Source organism: Agelaius phoeniceus, chromosome 2 (genome assembly GCF_051311805.1).
Source record: "Agelaius phoeniceus isolate bAgePho1 chromosome 2, bAgePho1.hap1, whole genome shotgun sequence".
NCBI lineage: Eukaryota > Metazoa > Chordata > Aves > Passeriformes > Icteridae > Agelaius > Agelaius phoeniceus.
The window spans coordinates 27,852,302-27,871,768 of record NC_135266.1 but is presented as its reverse complement, the minus strand read 5'-3'; the positions used below and the strand labels follow the sequence as shown (position 1 = coordinate 27,871,768).

General features: G+C 44.9%; 1 protein-coding gene across 2 annotated transcripts in view; it reads left to right on the top strand.

Moving 5' to 3' along the window:
* Nucleotides 1-2,061: 2,061 nt before the first annotated feature.
* LIMS1 (LIM zinc finger domain containing 1) overlaps nucleotides 2,062-19,467 on the top strand; it is a 67,356-nt gene continuing 49,950 nt past the window's right edge. The window contains exon 1 of one of the 2 annotated variants that reach the window (XM_077173367.1): nucleotides 2,062-2,211. In XM_077173367.1, the coding sequence (XP_077029482.1) occupies nucleotides 2,168-2,211 (44 nt within the window). In that variant the 5' untranslated portion in view covers nucleotides 2,062-2,167. Of the gene's footprint in view, nucleotides 2,212-4,620; nucleotides 4,737-19,467 lie in introns of those variants that run through there. The other variant, XM_077173368.1, reaches the window with a different exon arrangement.

Here is a 19,467-nt window from a genome sequence, read left to right as displayed (position 1 = left end):
ATTGAGGAGGGGTGGTGTGATTAGTTTTTCAACATAATCACGCCATTGTTGAGGTTGGCAGGTAGCTCTGGGGGTCACTTGTCCAACCTCTCTGTTCAAGCATGGCTACCTACAACCAGATTCCTAGGATCACATCTGGATGGCTGTGGAGTACCTTCAAGGGTGGAGACTCCACAGACAACCTCTGCCAGTGTTCAGTCACTCTCACAGCGAAAATTTCCCTGATGTTCAGAGGGAACCTCCTATATTTCAGTCTGTTTCCCCTGCCTCTGTTCCTGTCACTGGATTCCACTGAAAAAATACTGGCTTTGTCCTCCTTTTACCCTCTCTTTTCAGATATTTGTATTAATTGGTAAGATGTCTCTGAGCCTTCTCTTCTTTGGGCTGAGCAGTCCCAGCTCTCTGTCTCTCCTCACAGGAGAGGTGCTCTAGTCTCTAAAAAATATTGGTGACCATTTGATGGGCTTTTTCCATGTCTCTCTTGTACTGGGAAGCCCAGAACTGGGCTCAGCCCTCCAGGTGTGGCTTGAGCAATGCAGAGTAAAGGAGAAGGATCACATCCCCCTCTTCTGGCTTATCATCCCTTCCCTTCTCAGCCTCATACTCTATTTTCCTCTTTATTGCAGAAATGTATTCTCTGTGATGCTAAAGTCTTGCCGTGTTTGATTCCTCATCTTGGCAAGCAAAACTGAACCCTGTGAAGGAGAAAAATAACAAATAAACAAACAAAAGTACTACAGGCAGTCTGTGTTTCTACAGCTGTAGTCTCTAGAACCATGCTTCTGGCACTGCCATCAAATACCTTTTGTGCATCATAATCCCCAAAAATTACATTCTTTTCCTGGTTCTGATGGATACCAAAGTGGAGGTGCTCCATGTTTGAATTATTCTTTCTGATCTGTGCTCACTCATCCCTGTCTAGGCTGATCTTCACTGGCTTAACATATATTCCTTTGGGCTGTCTTCTTGGAGCCATATAGATATTTCCTTAATCCTGGCAGGCAAATATTTGCATTTTTCATTCCAACCTGCCACTTCCTTGTTCTGATATTAAGGATGGCAATGGGTGGTGATACAAACAGCTCAAAAATATCACCTTTTCTGTTGTGCTCCTTTCATTTGTCCATAGTCTGCCTTTGAACCTCCCCTGATTTGGAATGAGGTCGCTTCTCTCCAAGTGAAGTGGAAAGTTCGGCAGCGTTGGAGGTAACTTTCTTACATTTACTTTATACATTTCTGAGCATGAGCGAGGTGCTAGCCTTTCCCCACGCCGTTGCTATTAACGCTGTTACATTCTTAAATAAGGTTGATCTAAACCGGACTCTGGCTCCAGCAAAACTCACCTGCACATATTTGGCTCCCCAAGGTGTGGCGAGAGCTTTCTTGTTACAAATTATCCTGCACTACCCAACCACGTGTAGGAAACAGTGAAAATACTTGGAATTGTTTTGACAGCAATTTTCGGTTCTGAAAAAAAAAAAAAAAAAAAAAAAAAAAAGCTGAAAAACACAAAACCAGCACCAGCCGCTCCCAGGAGGCACCTATTTCACATAACCTATTTCACATAACTCTGCGGGGCGCTCCGGCCGCCGCATCTCCCGCAGGGCTGACAGAGGAGGCGAACGATCCTTCCCGCGGGCCCAGCGGGAAGCACATGGGAGGGACAGGGGGACCCCAGGTCTGGGCAGCGACTCCCGTCCGCTTCTCGGGCAGGGCAGGGAGATCCCATGTCCCGCTAGTGCCTCCCCTCTATCCCGGCCGGGAGCGGTGCGATCCCATATCCCGTTAGTGTCTCCCCTCCCGGCCGGGAGCAGTGCGATCCCATATCCCGGCGGTGCCTCCCCTCTATCCCGGCCGGGAGCGGTGCGATCCCATATCCCGGCGTTGCCTCCCCTCTATCCCGGCCGGGAGCGGTGCGATCCCATGTCCCGGCGGTGCCTCCCCTCTATCCCGGCCGGGAGCGGTGCGATCCCATGTCCCGCCGGTGCCCTTCCCTCTCTCCCCGCGCGGGGGCGCAGCGGGCGGGGCGCGGCGCGGGCGGAGCGCGCCCCCTGGCGGCGGCCGGTGCCGGTGGGGCCGCCCAGCGCCATTACCGCGGCCCGGCGAGGCCCCGCCCGCCGCCGGTGGGGAGCGCTTGGCGGGAGCGGCGGCAGCGGCGGCCGCCGGGATGCTGGGAGTGGCGGCGGCGGCGGCAGGGATCAACTGTAACAGGTAGGAGAGGCGCAGGGGCCGCCCGCGCCGTCCCGTCCCGCCTCCCGCGGCGGGCGGCTGCCGAGGGCGGCGCTTTGTGTCGGCCGGGCCGCTGTCACCGGCTGCTGCCCGGGAAAGGCGCTTTCCCGCTGCCCCCCGGGCGCCGGCGGGGTCGGGCTGGGGTCCCGCCGCGGGGACGGGGGGCCCGCAGCCGTGCAGGGAGTCCCTGCCACTCCCCCTGTGAAGTGTGCGTTCCACGGGGAAACTTTTCCCCGTCCCGGCAGCCGCAGCGAGGGGCACTGCAGGAATTCCCTTCTCTCCGCAATCCCCTCCTCGGCGTTCGGCGCTCGCTCGGAGCGCTGGGGCGGGCCCTGTGCCCTCGTTGCAGCGATCGGGAAAAACACCCAGACCTGGGGCTCGCACGTCCCGGGAGCGGCGTGAGCACCGTCTGATGCCCAGTGCGTTAAAAGGCGCCCTGTCCGGGGCGGGTAGTAGCTCTATTAAAAAGCATCACACTAAATAACCTCGGGTGTGGATGTGGTGAGATTCGTGATGTTTTATGCGTATCCCACAATTAGCGAGCAGTCCTGTCTTGGGGACGGAAAGCAAAGGCTGCTCTGCTCATTGCTCAGCGTTTCAAAGCCTCGCCCTGTGCAGTTGTTTTTTGGGAAGAAATGGCCCTAATTAAAGCACTTGGCAAAGTGTTGTGCTAATAGGTCAAAACCTGGAGCTGAGGGAAGGACAAAGACTGATTTTGTAGCTGCCTTGGAGTGCAGGTACAGGACGCCTGCTGGCACACAAACTTTAGCCTGTCTAAAGGCTGCCTTATCTTTCCCGCGCCCCACTTCTCCTGCAGGTTCCTCCAGCTCTCTGCCATACCTTTGGAGAAAAGCCATGGCAGTTGCAAAGTCATGCTGAGTTTGGGCTACAGAGGTGCCATATGAGCGAGGTGAGCCAGCTCTGCTCCCAGGGTCAGTGCTCTGATGTCCTGGGCAGGATCTCACCAGCCTTGACCAGCTCTCGCTCCAGCTGCAGTGCAACCACATGCTTAGAAAAACATGAAAAACACGATAGTGTGATTCAGGTGTCCATATGTACTGCGGGTGACGGCTTTTTCTTCAGATGTTCCAACAGCCACTTGCTTTTCATAGTGGGTGGTAGATGCTTCCAGGCCAGGATTCTTTTCTGCATTCCTGAAAGTGGCTGAGTTGTCAGTATTTGTGCCGCCAGCGTCAGGCTGTACTCTGTGTCTTTCAGCCCCACACAGGTGCTCGGGCTGAGCCGCCGCTTTGGCCAGGTAAACAGAGCAATTGCATATTTGGCATCTGTTCTGCTGAAGTTGTCAGGGAGTGGGCCAGCTGCCCTGCTGGTACATGCTTCTGAGGATATGAGCTAAGCTACACCCCTGGCACAGTGAGAGATTTTGGGACAAAGTCAGACTAGAGCCCCCGCCTGCAGAAACTTGCAGAGGTGGAATAGCAGGGAGGTTACCTGCAGCAGCATGAGCCTGGCCAGCACTTGCTGGGAAACACTGGTGGTAGCAGAGCCATCCAGGGTACAGCTGGTGGCTCAAGCATCCTTTCACAGCAGCAGGAGCAATCATGCTGCCTCCTGGCCAAGCAAATCCTCCCATGACTGAGAGTCAGCCTGGAGTCCTGCTGCTGCTGGTGTGCCCCAAATAAAAACTGTTTGCCCAGTAAAGGCTGGACGTGGGGCCCCTTGGCTAAACTGGCTGGCTTCCTCTGTTCCTCTCACCATTCTTTTGGGATGAATGGTTGTATGGAGGACAAGGGGCTGTGCTGTGGTCAGGGAGTGGAGGTGCTGTGTGGTTCACTGTCAGAGAAGCTTGGCTCGAGGGAGCAGAGTGAGGTGCTGGCCAGGACAGCAGGGCTGCTCATCTGGCAGAGTGGCACAGCAGTGAGAGGCTGTAGAGTCAGCTCCTTCAGAGGGGGTTTTCTATAGATGATTCCAGTCCACTGAAGTCAAAACAAAGGGGTAGGGCTCTTGGAAGATGCACTCTGATTTTGTAAAATACAAGGAGGGAAAATTAAAAATTGGTGTGTTTTATTGTTTTGATCCTTTGGGTTTAAAAAACCCACTAAAAATGTGACTATTTCATTCAAACCTACTTTTTGACAAAATGTAATGTGATCTCAAAGGCCTCCACAAGCTGAAATTCCCAAGGGGTTTTGTATCTTGACTTTTGGGTCTGATTTAGAGAGTTTAAGTAATCTGAGTTTTGGCAAAGAAAACAAAAAAGGAAAGATTGATCTGAGGTCTCTCTAGATTTGGTGCACGGAAAAGCAGCAGACATCTGGTCAGCAGGTATGCACAAGGAAATACTCTTCTTTTTAACTTTTTTTTTTCCCCTCTCCCTTTGTTTTATGGAGGCTTTTTGAACTTGAGCCACTCCTGTGGCTTTTGTTTTGCAACTAGAGGAACTTGGAGGCTGGTGCTGTCACTTGAACAGTCCTTACTGAGGCACAGCTTTCTCACTCAGAATCACGCTGGGAGACCAGACTCTGTCCTGGAAGAGAGGGATTTGGGTAAGGAGGGATGTGCAGAGGGTCGATGCTGGGTAGTGGTGGGCTGTTCAGGATTGTTTGGTGTGCTGCTGCCTGGGGCTGATAGCTCCTTGTGGCAATGCCTGCTTGCTTTATAAATGTCCTCTGAGTTTTGTAGGCAGCTTTTTCAGCTGGTTGTGCTGAACTCATCTTGATGTGTTATCATTGGAATAAGTTTCATATGTGGTTCAGAGAAAAACATTAGCTTCCCCATTCAGAGCCATTATTATCTTAAGCTTTTGTAGTTTCCTAGAACAAACAGAGTTTTTCTTTGTAGCAAGAAATACAGGCCAGCATGCAGCAAAATACTGGAAAAAGCCAGGTCCTCTTTACTCCAAGTATAACTACACTTGAAAAACGAGTACAGACTTATTGGATTTACAGTTCTTATTCCACTGTAGACTGTGAAGCTGAAAAATGGGGGCACTTCATGGTGTTACTGGCTCTGATAGGGGATTCTAAATAAGCTAAATGTGGTGCTGTAGTTTAGTCTCAGTTGTAGTGTGCAGGTCTTTTTCTTAGAACTTGCTCCATACAGTTACTGCAGGGGAACCATTAATGGTCTGCAATATACAGAGGGTGGTTTGCACAGTTAACAAATTCTTTTTCAAGCTGCAGTGAAATATTTATTATTGGAGCACTTAAGGCGATGTTTTCAGCTCCTGCAATTGTGGCTTCATGCTGTGTGTCAGGTTACACATCCTGATTTGTCTATGCTTTGTTCTCCTCCAAAGCCCAGTTCAAAAGTTTTTCACTCTGTAGCATAACGAAATCTCTTATTACTTTTCAATATAGGGAAGCTTTAATTATTAGCTGTGCTAAAAGCAGCATGATAGTCAGTGGGGAAATTACTCGTGTCAGGTTTTCCCATGATGGCAAGTGCTGCTGACAAGGAAAATGAAACTGACGGTCACATTTTCACAGCCAAAGCCTCCCCTTGTTGAAGCTGTGCCTACTGTGAACCAAGCAGCCGTGTACGTGGTCCGCTGTTCTTGTTGTGCTGGGATGTGCTACAGAGCACGTCACCCTTAACAGCCTCTGCAGAAGTGCTGCTCCTGGGGCAGAAAGGGTGAAAGGTCCTGATTCAATCTGACAATTAGGGAAAATGTAGCAGGGGACTGTGCCCTGGGGTTAATATTTTTCTTCCAATTAGAATGCTTCTTTGCAATTATTTCAGCATTTTCCTTCCTGTGGTGTGTAAGTTTATGAAAATGCTGACTTCTTTTTTTTTAAGCAGATAGAAGCAGGGTGGGGAAAGTCAGGATACTGTAATTTCCTTGTAATTACTATGGTTTTGTGTACCATAGCAGCTCTTTATGTCAAATAGTTTGCTGAATTTGTCTCAGCATCTGGAGGCTGTCAGCAATATGCAGGATGCCAGAAGCTGATAGTGTGGCCAATGACAAACTATGGACAAAGTGGACCTCCTCTACAGCCTGAAACCATGTTCGTCTGCCAAAATGGGATAGTCTGGAGCACCCTACAGTGCATGAAAAATAGCATTACAACATGGTTGGCACCCAGGAGGAGGTTTTATGCTCTGCATTTTTCATATTGATTGCTTTTCTTTATATGTTAAATAAGAAGTTCTTGAATTCCAGCTTGGATGATCCTTCCTTTCATCGCTTTTTGATTTTTTTAATAAATCAAACCAGCCACTTCTGTAGAATTCAGTGAGAAGGTGGGTCCTTAATCATGTGGATTTAGGGTTGTTTCAAACACTGGTTGCATTAAATAGTTTGAAGAACTGAGAACACACTGGTGGATGTTGTCTGAGTGAAACCTAAACTGATGTGAAGAGTGGAGTTAAAACCAGGGTGGGGATATTTCTTGTATCATGGGTGAGGAATTGATGTGGATCATCTGGGGAGCTGAGGCATTGTAATGACTTTATGAACATTTCCTGGGTGGCTAGAGCAGCATGGAGTAGCTGCTGTGCTCAAAATTAAAAGGCTTTTCTGTATTAATGTTGTTTTATTGTAGCTGGGGGCACTTGGAAAGACCACAGCAAAGCAATGCAGTAATGCCTGCAAATATTTGGGAGGCAACAACATGGCAAACTGGCTTCAGTCCAGACCCCACACTGACATTCAGCAGCTGTGGGATTGATGTGGGCAGAGGGAACCACGCAGAGAATTAATTTCAAATCCACCCTGGGAGGGGAAAAAAGGGACCTCGATACTTTGCAAGGACTCTTGTGGGGGCCTGGCCATCCCCACCGGGGCTGGGTGCTGCCTGGCCAGGGCAAGGAACTGGCTGTCAGCCTCCTGCCTTGCAGAACACGGCATCCCTGAGCCCTCCTTTGGTGTGTCCTGGCACACTCCACCCCTCATTTGGGAATGCAGAATACGCTTGGCAGGCAGGGAAGCAGGGGTGCCACCAGCACTGCCGGGGGAAGGCCCCTGCGGATTCAAGGCTGAAATGGCACAGCAGCCTCTGCTTGCAGAACCCTCTGGTTTTCGTGAGGAAATGCTTGCAAATAGGCACATATTGCTGAGCTTTGCATATGTGCTCTTCTGAACTGTGTTGGTAGCAGGACAGGCTTGTGTTTCATGGCAGAGAGATGGACATCTGTGCTGTATTAACTTATTTTTGCTAGGGTCTGCTGTAAGTGGGCTGAGATTCACTTGGCAGTGGCCATCTCCCAGACCCAGCTCTGGCCAGTGCTATGATTCAGATCATCTATGGGCCATGCCAGGGCAGCTGCTCTGCCCATGGGCAGTGATGGTTACAGAGATGTTTTAATTAAGCATGTGGCTGTGCTACACCGCCTGGGGTGACCCACACATTCCTGTCCCCCAACATTTCTAGTGCCAGCATCAGGGACCTGAGCCAGCTGAAAACCTGTGGTGAGGGAGATTGGTAGATACCTAGATTTAAAACTGATTTTGTCTTAGTCTGGATCGCTTTCTTGATCTTCTGGGTGGCAGTGATGTCCATGGGAAAGAACTTGGGAAAGGTGGCAATACCCATTTTGGCAGAGAGCAGTGTGAAAAGTGGAGTTCTGTGTCAAGGTGTTGGAGATTTGAAGAAGGAGGGAGCAGTGTTTGGTGGTGGTCTGGGCTGGGTCTGGGGACTGCTTGTGGCTGCCCCGTGTGCAGTGTCAGGGTTGGGAGTCCATGGGAGTCCATGGGAAGAAGGATCACCTACCTGCCTGCAGGTGTTGTGGAACGATTGTCCGGGCAATTTTGCTTTCTGTTGTGGTAAGTGCACTTGGGTTTGTTCTCTCTGCAGCTTGCTGTCCCCTCCTACTGCTCTGCCTGAAGGGAAACCACCCCAGCAGTGGTTTTGTCATCGCTCTCACTGAATTGGTTTGCAGAAATTCACCTTCAAAGGATTCAGAGGCAGGAAATCTCGTGTCCTACCCTCCTGACATGTAGCTTATGGCTAGAAAGGGCACAGAGAACAGTGACACATCTTGATGCCTGTTTAAATCTACCTGATGTTTGTTGGTATGACAAGACTTCATGATCTGAGATGCCCATGGGCTTTCTTCACCCACTGCTTTCAGGTCCCAGAGGAACTGGTTGCTGTTTGTACCCACTTGTACTGTCAGAAAAAAAAAATGCAACAAGATGTGCTGTGAGCTCTTTCAGGCTGAACTCTCCATGCAGAGACAGAGCTGTGGGGCAGCCACAGCACACATGGCTGCTGGCTTTTTCTCAACCCCTGTGTCCCAGGCTGTGGGAGAGGGGCTTGTTGGGAGGTGTCGATCAGCTTCACTGGAACTGAAAAAAGGACAGGCACTTCCCTAATGAGACATTTCTGTAGTACTTTAAACAACCCAGAAAACATTTTTTCTGCTTTCTGTGCTTCCTTTTGTGAGTCTATGTAGTTGCAAGAGAGAGGCAATATTCTGATTATATGAAAAAGAAATGAAATGGAGCATTTTAAAGCTGCTGCTCTTAAGAAAAAGCTGACTTTTGAATCTTTGTTCTTTCATTCACATTTTTTTCCTTTTTGTTAGCCAGTCTCAGGAAATGAGAACATTCTTTTGGCTTTCTGTGCCTGAGTCACATCTTATATATATATCTATCTATATATAAAAATACGTTAAAACATCTGGAGATGTTGGTTTCAGAGAGGTACTTGTTTTGTGTTAGAGTGTCTGAACTTTAAGTGTTTATACACAGTTGGATGTTTCCAGAATTTCCCATACTTCTCTGGTTACAAGGACATGTATATTGCTCTCAGAAAAGCAAAGGGAAATGTGCTGATAACCTAGGGAATATACAAATAAGTAAAAGTAAAGCCTTTCAAGAAAGTGAGAATTTGCTTTTTTTCTTTCCAAAATTAAACTATCAAAGCTATTGTTTAGCTTGAGTTGCATCCAAATATGTAGTTGTTTAATGTTTGCTAAGTATGTATTAAAAATAAAAAGGTGTGAGGAGGAAATCAGAAAATATCAGTATGTTTTTCCTTGTTCTTTTTTCCTTAAAAAAGGGGGGAAAGGAAGTATTTAAAAGTTTATTACACCCATCTCTGCTACTGAGTGGGCTGACACTCCCTGGGCTCTGGCAGTGCTCTGAGTGCACGGTGGGGTCTCCCTGCCTCCCTCTGTCCTCCTACCGGGGTCACACGGAGATCGTGAGACCGCTCAGAGAGGAAAAACAAAAATCCATTTAGTTTAAACCAAAGGCCAAATATTTAACTTTAGTGGGGGAGGTGGTGGGATTTAGGGGAACGAGTACAATTTCCACCCTTGGTTGTTAAACATAGCTGCACTGAAAATTATGGCAAGCTGGGGATGGTGGATGCTGGTGGTGTCCTGTGTAGGGAGGGATGCAGGGATGGCACTGGGGTGGGAGGATTCCCCTAAGGGGCTCCATCTGCCATGACCACATAATCTCCACGTGTTCACAGCAGCTTCTCCTCCCACAGCTTCCACTGAAATGCCCTTGAGTTTATGGCTTGGATACAAAACCACTCACCGATCAAATATTTTGATTGCGTCCTGGCCTTCCTGTTAGTTTCTTTGATCTTTCCTTATTAGTGGATTATAGCGGACTTTCAAAAGTCTTGTTTGTTTAAATAGTTGTATAAATATGATCCTCAGGGTAGGTGTTACTTAGGAAAGTGCTTATCTCACAGAAAAAAAATCTACCTCCTTTTGCCCCTTTAGTGGGCTCATTTGCTATTGTGCATCAAAGTGTGATTTCTGTAATTATATCCAAAACCAGCAGTTTATTGTTAATTGTTTGAAATAATCCAAAGGCCAGTGGGTCTTACTCTTTTGACTGAGTCCCTGCTCATTCAAACACTGAAGAACTGTTTCAGGTTCACATTTTAAAAAAAAATAAATGCAAGAAACTCACAGAGGCAGGACGGGGTGGGGTGGAACTAAAGGGCTCGCAGCCCTGGGATGAATTCCCCTGTGCTGAATTCTCTCACAGTTAAAAATTTCTCTCTTTTCAAAGTGAAAAGGCTCCCTTCTCCATGGGCATCCTGGTCAAGGGATGTCCCTTCTGGAATGGTTCGTACAGCCTCACTTAATGCCATGCTGGAAGCTGGATGTCTTCAGGCACTGGCACAGGGCAGTCTGGTCACCATGTGGGGTTTAGCTTTGGGTGGTGGAGAGATGAGTTGTGCCACAGCTTTGCAGTGAGATGAAGTGATGGAGGAGGGTTGGAATATTGCTGGTGGCTACACATGGTGTAAGCCTGAAGGTCAAAATTTCAAACTTTGTCTAAGACTCAAAGCCACATTTTCCTTATTGTCACATGCAGAATAGGAATTATCAACCTTCACTCCAGCAGGACCTGGAGGGGATCTGAGGCTTTTCAAGGGTGGGGGGTGTTCCATGTGTCAGGATTCTCAAGGAAATGAGTGGGATTCTCCTTGGTGTCAGCTCATACCCGAGGCAAATCTCACCCTGCAGCTGCTGCTCTTCAGACCCATCTGATTGAGGTGAAGATGTCCCTGCCCAAGGCAGACCTGTCTTCCAAACCATTCTCTTATCTCCTCCACAACCTGCATTAAAATCTGCTGCTGGACCAGGCCTTCATTTTGAAAAGTATAGGGCAAATGAAGCACTGTTTCCAGTGTCATGTATTAATGAGGCTGCTTCATTTTGATGTGAGTGAAGCTCTCTGTGCTTGTGATTGCTGATGCACTGCAAGGATGAAATACTTTGTACTTCTTGTGTCAAATTGCATTTGAGTTACAAATGTGAAAATCAATATTTTTATCATTACCATGCAGAGGTGGGCAAACAGTACAGTTAAGAGGATCCTTGACATCACCCTTGGGAGAATTACTAGCGGATGATAAAATGGCAAAGGATCCAGGAACAGTAATATTGCATAACTGCTCAGGTTTCATGAGAAATCTTTCTGCTCACCTTGGGCTATTTATTAATTTATGAATAGCTTTGTCAACCTATACTTGAAAGAGACATTGAAGAAGTTTAATGTCATTGTGTGATACTGGTGTCTTTTCAGGGCAATTTCAGGCAGGACAGATTCCCAATGAAGGGAGGATTACATAATGAGTATTTTGTGTCATCTGAGGTAAAAGTGGTCTAATAATTTTTACCTGATGGATTTTGGTAAAGTTTAGCTGTGTAGTGGCTTGATTTCAATCATGGCTTTTCTGTTAAGTCCAATAGCACACAGCTAGAAACATGCAGCAGTGTTACTTCCATGCATTACAAAAACAAGCACGGAGTTCACGGATGGGATGGGATGGGATGGGATGGGATGGGATGGGATGGGATGGGATGGGATGGGATGGGATGGGATGGGATGGGGCAGATGCTGGGATCTCAGCCACTGTGTGCCCAGTGGAGCAGCTGTAGCCATCCCAGCCATCACTAGAGTGGCTGAGGTGGTGGTAATGTGGCATGGGAGGTTTTCTGTGGGAAGAAGGGCTCGGTTCTCCCAGAGGAGGAACTGCACCACTGAAAGCTGTCTTCTAGTGTCCAACCTGTGTAGGCAAGAAGGGTGTTGATGGTACAAATGTCAAGCAGAGGATTTTTCTCTTATATATTGAGTAATGTTCCTTCCTTGGTTTGCATTGCCAGGTATTAGCTGGTTGTCCCTACCACATTGGGAGGGGAATATAGTGAAAAGCTGCTGAGTCCAGATTTTTTAACCTATCATTAATCCTTTGTCATGAAAGCAAATGCAAAATGAGCAGAGCCTTAGTTCCAAGTGAAAAGGTTTTTTAAACTTGGAAAAAATAATAGATCAGCTCTGTGTTCATGGTTTAAGTAGTAATGTCGTTGGAGTTGATCTTGGAGATGCAAGGAAGGCAGGGTCTACCTGAATTAATTGTGAAGAAATCTATAGTTAAAAAAATGCTTTTTTTAATACCACAGAGGTCTTGTGGTATCAACTTCACAAGTTGATTTAAAGTTTAATAAGGCAAAAGCATTGGTGCTGTCAGTATCCAGTTTTTCATGTTTTAGTGCTGAATTGGTGGACAAGTGGAAGTGTTGCAAGGGCATTAACAGAATTGCATTAACTGAAAACTTTTTCCTATGCTATTTTCCTTACGGTATTAAGAGAAGTCAGGGAGGACAAGAAGATCATATTTGTTTCATGTATTCTTATCTTAAAGTGAACAATAAAAATGTTTAGAAAGGACATACTTGCTTTTCAGAAATTGATAGACAGTGAAATGTATCTAAGTAAAAATAGTCAATTTATTTAGTCTGATGACAATGCAGTCCTCATGCTCAGCAGAGCCCTTAAGTTAAATTCCTGAGTTCGCTCAGGTCAAGTTATGAGTTTAAATTTTAATTTCCTTGAAGCCAAGAACTCAAGTGCAAAACACATGTCCTCAGTTAGCAGGACCTGGGTTCACCCTCACAGTTTGTGGCTTATGTGAGGGTTGAGTGCATGTGTGTTCTGTATTCTGTTTATAAGCTTTTTTTGTAACATACATTTATCTGGCACATAAAATATTTAAACCAACCACACAGGTAAGAAGAGTAGCAGGAGAAAATACAGATTTTTTTTAAGTGGTAATTCTGCCTCTCCTATCTTTTCTCAGCACCAGAGAAGTTTGTTTTTTTTCTTGTGTATCTTATCATTTTTTATTACCCTATATTACCTTTTATCTTATATTATCTTATATTTTTATTACCTTATACCTGCATACTACGATGTTTGATTTCCTAATACCTCAGCTGTATCCTGTTTCTTTGCTTCTGTAAATAGCACATTTGCTGTGCTAAAAAAATGTGTACTTTTAGAGAGGACACACATCTTAAGTGCTTCATCAACCCACACTGCAGCAGTGGCTTCTCTTCATCACAGAGGCATGCTGCTGCGCCGTGAACCAGTTGCACTCATAACTTATGTGCAAGGGGAGAAGAGAGGAAACTGCTGAAGTCAGGGATTGCTGGTTTATTCAGTAGTTCTGAAGAGCCAAGCTGAGCTCAGTTCTAGCCAGCTAGCCAGGGTGCTGCTGCTTGCTTCACTAGAGCTCTCTGCATAGGTACTGCCTGCATGACCCCTTACAATCCAGTTCCTTTCAAATCTGCAGGGGTCTGTTATTAACTTCAACAGAAATAGATTAATGAAGCTTTGTGACAATTCCTCAAGACTGTATGCATATAAATGGAGAATTCTATACCAGTTTGATTACCTTCAGCACATTGTTAGGGATGAAGAAATGACTGTATGTGTGACCTCTCGCTGTTTAATGTTTCTGATAACGTGCAAATTCTAGAGGTTAGACTGTTAAACTAATACAGTTAAGACAGCAAGGCTTAACCAATTTTCCTCAAAGCCATTTGAAATTCCACTGCCCTATTTATTGGAGCTTGATTTAGTCTTAAGGGTCCATAAGTGGAAGATCAATGGCCAAATAAGACAAAATACCTGCTAATACTTGGAAACTGGTTCTGTCAGCTTTGAAACCTTCAAAACCATCACAGTTCTGAATTCACTCTGTATGGATGGTGCACTAAGGTTAGCCTTGCAAGAGGAGGATATCTTCCTAATCTCTGATTTCTCATATTTAAAGAAGAGCAGCTGGCTATCACACAGATGGGTCCAGCATCTTATGTGACACCACCGTGCCTGGCCAGGGTCACATCCCTGGGCCTACAGATAAATGTCTTCAGCTGAAGTTGTCATACACTGGATTTGATACCTATTTTGTATACCTTATACTTGTTTTTATAAATACTAACTAAGGCTGTTTCAGCTTTTTTAAATACAAATGACCTGAATTTAATTAAAAAATTATCATTGTAACATATATATATATAACTATGTCGTTTTACTTACAGCATTTTTCAACAATCTCTGTGATGCCTTTTTTCCGCTGCAGTTGGGTTTGCATGGTTTGGCAACTGGCCATGCAAATGTAAATGTGTGAAAGAAAGCAAAAATTGAAAAAGCAGAGTGAGCCACTGTCACCACGGGTCTGCTTGCTCATAGGGTCAGAGCCCAGATGAATTTGGTTTCTGTCTTATGCAGTGGAGTGTTACAAAGTTGTGTATTAACCCAGTGTACTGCTAACTGGTATCATTTAATTTACATTTCTAGCCCAGTAGTCACTTGGTGGTGGCCTGCATGTTGTTCTTTGGTGCAAACAAAGTGGTTATGGATGGGGAAGCAAGGAGGAGGTTCCTGTTCACTGGGGCTTTTGTGTCCTCAGTCACACCCCTCTGAGGTGTGAATTTTACAGCAAGTGAGTTGTGTTCATGAAAGGGAGCTGAGCTCTGGGTTGGCAGTGGAGTTGCAAGTGGGTAGGGGTTGGAGGGGTATTGGTGTCCATGAACTGTGGATTGTGGGACTCCTGGTGACCTGTCTGAGAGCCAGGCTCTGCAGAGGTGAGGTCAGGGGATCTCTTGGTACACTCCCATGGTGTGGTGGTGTTCTGCACTAGTTAAATTTTGACAAAGCAAGAACACCATTCAGGAAAGAGGGAGCAGGGGAGAAGTGCTGTGCCTTGTAACAATGGTTAGTGAATGATACACATGAATAAAAGAGCAGCAGGGAAGTTGACATTTATACACCGGCTTGGTTAGGAGGATTTTAATAACTTATGATGCATCCCACAAGCTCTGAATCACCTGTGGGCAGTCAGTTAAGTACTGAAGAGGTTAAAAAAGGAAGGTGAATATAAGACAGTATCTAAGTCACTGTGGTTTCTAAGAATTTATATTGCTTGCTCAATGTTTCTTGCTTTAGTCAGCATTGTGCAAGTATTTTTCAGTGACATTAAGAGCAGCACGTTGGGGTTTAATGGTAAAAACAGTATTTCTGTTAATTTGGTATCATCCCCCTCTTCCCTTTGAACTAGATTTGATTTTGGGCAACTGTAATGATTTATCCATTAAGTTGCTGAAATAGTAGTCTCTGTGAGTGTTGTTTGTTTTGGTTTTTTGTTGTTTTTTTTTGTTTTTCTTTTTGCATTTCTAATTAATTTATGCTGGTGATTTCTGCTGAGTGCTGAGCACCTGGTTGGGCTGCTCGGAGCTACCTTTCATTATCTCCTTTGTAAACACTTGTGGAAAAGCCAATTTCTGAAGAGGATAGTTGCAAGGCAGTATTAGTTAGAGCAGATTTGCTGCCCTTGCAGTATCAAATAAATGTGATATTAAACAGATGATTGGACTTCTTTTGCTTTCACACCACAGCATTCCCATTGTAGCATCCCAAAAGTCGAGGGGGTGGGAGAGGAGAGGGAGTGCTGTAAGTACAATGATTGCTAAAAGCCAGTAAAAAGAGAAGAATAACTCTGCTGCAATGGGATTTTTAGAAGGAGCTAGCATTTTTAGATATGTTTTATTCCATTTAACAGTACTGGCAGATTTCATTTGGGCTATAAAGAACTCTGGTTCCTATCCCACTTTCTGAAAGATAAAATGTTGGTAGATTTCAGGGACACACGGGTAAGGTGAAGTGCAGCTTAGGGTTGGGCTTACACTTATGTATGATGCTGCTTGGTGGGACAGACATGCTCAGACACAGGCACAAATGATGTCTGTGTTTAATTGGGCAGAGCACACAGCACAGAATTTATGCCAGCTGTTGGGAGAGTAAAGGTAACTTCATGGCAGTACGTTTCATTGCAGGACAGGTTACCTGCCACAATTGCTTTTTAAAACATCTGGTCAGGGTAAGAAAGTTTCTGTGGACTGGTACTCAGCATCATCCTGCTGCAGCATGATTGAACCCACCCAAGAAGCTGTGAAACAGGCTATCTGTAAACTGTGTCTCTGAACTGTGATTTCAAGGAGATGGCAACTTGCTGAAGGCCAGAGAGCAAGCCAGGAATGGTATACAGATTTTGTTGTCGTTTGTTTGGGAGAAAGAAAGCTTAAAAACAAACACACACAACCAGCAAACAAAACAAAGGAAGCCTTTGCTTTCCCAAACGTTTTGCTCTTAAGAGCATCAGCAATGAGGTACTCTTGAGCTGGCATTTCATCTCCTACCTTAGGAGGGAAAAACAGCCCCTTTTGTTCCTTAGTGGTATCCGGTTTGTGAATCTTTTGTTTTTATACTCTCACTTGCAGGTTGATTGGACTGATTGTTGTGTATTTAGGAAGATTCCTTTGAGCAGTCAAAGCATACATTAATGATTGGCTTGAAGATAAAGCAGCCTCCTCCCTGGGTAGAGGCTGATGCTCTGAGCCCAAAAGCAGGGAGTTGTCCTCCAGCTCCTGTCTGGAAGGTGATGGCAGCATAGCACAGTCCCCTCAGTAACATTCATCCCTCCCTTTGGGTAGGTATGGGCCATTGGCAGGGTTGGCCTATCTTAATTCCTTAAAATTTAATAAAACCACACATTTCTATTGTACTTTATCCACATACAAATAACATATTTATTAAGATTTCCCTAGCTGAAAGGAATTAAGTGAGAAATCCTGTGGCTGTTCTGACAACAAGAAAATTTTATCTTCATTTCTCTTTCTTCTCTTTTGCCTCTTCCACTATATAATTGCTGTTCCATGGTTCCTGGCACTGGTGATTAAAACTGAGGGCTGATTTAATTATTAAATTTATTTTTAATAGCTTTTGACATTTATAGGCTGCAAGTCATGGACATGGGAAAAACAGAATTTAAAGGAATTTCTGGCCACTTCGAGCATTTTTTTGAGAAAATCTGATTTAATTTCAAGCCTTAGGTACAGAATAGTTCAGGATTATTTAAATCTGGGTAATTAAAAAGCTGTTTTTCTGTAATAAACCCAGGAGGAGAAGGCTGGGTTACAAGTCCTATTTTGGGAACACTGAGCATCTGAAGCTTTTCTCATTCATGTCAGCAGAAGTTCAGAAACATTTCTCCGACCATTTTTTTGAAGGTGCTCCCCTGAGTCTCACTTTCATTTCACATATTGTATTTCATATAATACTGGTGTATGTCATCTTCTCTGGCTTTATTACTGTCTTGAATTCATTTACTGGAATTCCTGTGCTTTCTTTTAAGCATCTACTCTTAACCACTAATAAATCTGGAACATATTCAGACTTGGTGGGATGTTGGATTTTACAGGACGAAACTTCATTGTTTCCCTTTATGGGCTGTGGCTTCCAGAATACCAATTATGGTAATTGCCTTCCCCTCCCTCCCACCGTCCATCATCTGCAGTCCTCTCTTACTGCATCAGCTTTTTCTACCCAAGCTGTCTCTGCCTATTGCTGCCTTTGTCTCCACTTCCTGCTGTGGGAAGAAGATTCCCTGCAAATCCCATCTGAATTGCTTCATCTGCAATGACGGCAAGAAGTTTTAAGTAACTTGAAATGGCAGAGAAGAACAGCTAGAGGCCAAGCTTGAAAGATAAGATTTGAAATTAGAATACATGCCTGACATCACATATTTTACTGAATTTTTGTTTTCACCGGTTTTTTTTGTTGGTTTTCTCTTTTTGTCTCATTTTTAGTAGTTAGCATGGGTAGTGTCTTCACGTTCTTGTAACTGCCACCCCCCCTTTTTTAAAGCTCAAAAATTAGTAATAAATGTGTCCCATAAATCCCAGAATCATGGAATTCTTAAGGTTGGAATGGGATCTCTGGAGATCATTTTGTCCAACCCCCCTACCAAGGCAGGGTCAGCAAGAGCAGTGACACAGGAATGTGGAATGTGTCCAGGTGGGTTTTGAATGTCTCCTGAGAGGCAGATTCCACAGCCTCCTTGGGCAGCCTGTTCCAGTGCTCTGCCACCCTGAGTGTAAAGAGGTTCTTCCTCATGTCGAGGTGGGAATTCTTGTGTTTTAAATCTCTAGCTGTTGCAGGCACCAGCATTAACTGGTGGGTTTCTTTGGCCCCAGTCTGGCCCACTGTCTCTTCCTGGGCTGCATGTTCACAGTCATGGGGGAACTAAAAATGACAGAAAACTTCTGCTTTGCTCTGGTTGTCCCTGCTCACATTTCACAGCATGGCAGGGATGGGATGGTCTCTGGGGAGAGGCAGGGAGCAGGGCACACGGGAGATGCTGTGGGGATGTGAGGAGCTGGACTCCTATGGCTGAGCTCCTGGCTGCTGAGTGTGGTTGTCTTGGTTGTCTTGGTTTTTTTGTTTTTTTTTTAAATTAAAACTTCCTCTGCATCCCCCCCCCCCGAATCTGAAGGAACCCAAATTGTTTTTCCATATGTGCCTTCAGATGAAAATGCCTTTCTTCCTCTTTTTCTTTCTGTCAAAAGAGCTATTGGATTTTTTTGGAGTAAAGATTTTTTTTTCCCCTCGGGCTTATTCTTTATGTTGGACCGATGCCTCATTTTTCAGTAGCAGATCAGAGCTACCAAAAAAGGAGTTTGATAGACAAGCAAACTTCTTAAAATTTAATTTGGTACTTTCTTGATACACCAACATTAGTAATTGTATGTTACTGGCATTACCATGATCTAAAAATGGTAGTAAAATAAAGATGGTTTAAGCTGCATTTTTTGCTGTCCTGAATGAATTCTGTTATGGGCTGTGTTCAGAATAGCTTGGCATCCTTGCAGATCTGTATTACTTAGAAAGCAGAAAAGTCAATTTTGTAAGTAACTTCTTTCTTTTCAAATATCTAGTACACAGAATTCACTTCTACTTTTTGTCAGACACAACATCTGGGGATTTCCATTTCTTCTGCTAAGTCATATGCTCAAATTAGGGTGGTGAGGGTTATTCTGAAAGATGTGCATCAGGCTTTTTTGAGCTGTATGGCAGCACTATTTTCAAATAATTTCATAAGTTTTGAGTGCCTGTGGAAGTTCCTGGTAAAAGCAATGTCTGTATAGTACTTGTATTTTTCTTATCTATTGCTGTCATTGATATTAGCATGTAACTTACCATAAGGGAATTAATTAAGGGAAAAAAATGAACATATAATTGTAATACTAGTTCTGTTACTGCTCTTGTTCTTCTAAGCTTGCTGTATTTTCCACACAAATAAAAATGACCTTTACCTTACCACACACCTGATGTTGTTGATCTTTTTACTTATTTATATGCTGAGTATTTGATGTGCTTCATTACTTGATGACTTGCTATTTTTATAGCAGCTAGAAGTAAATAGGAAATGAAATGGGAATGCCCATTGTCAGAGGAAGCACGAATGATGTGCCAAAAACCCACTGTAGGTTAGTAGTGACTTCAGACCTCTGTTTTTTCTGGTTGTTAAGGATAACCCATGATAGTAATTCTTTATCTGAACATGACTCTTTATATGCATAACACATATGTGACCCATATTTAGACTGCCTTTAGAATCTCTGTGAATGCTCCTTCCTCGCATTCTTTCATGAAGGGTGTGTGTCCACAGAGAC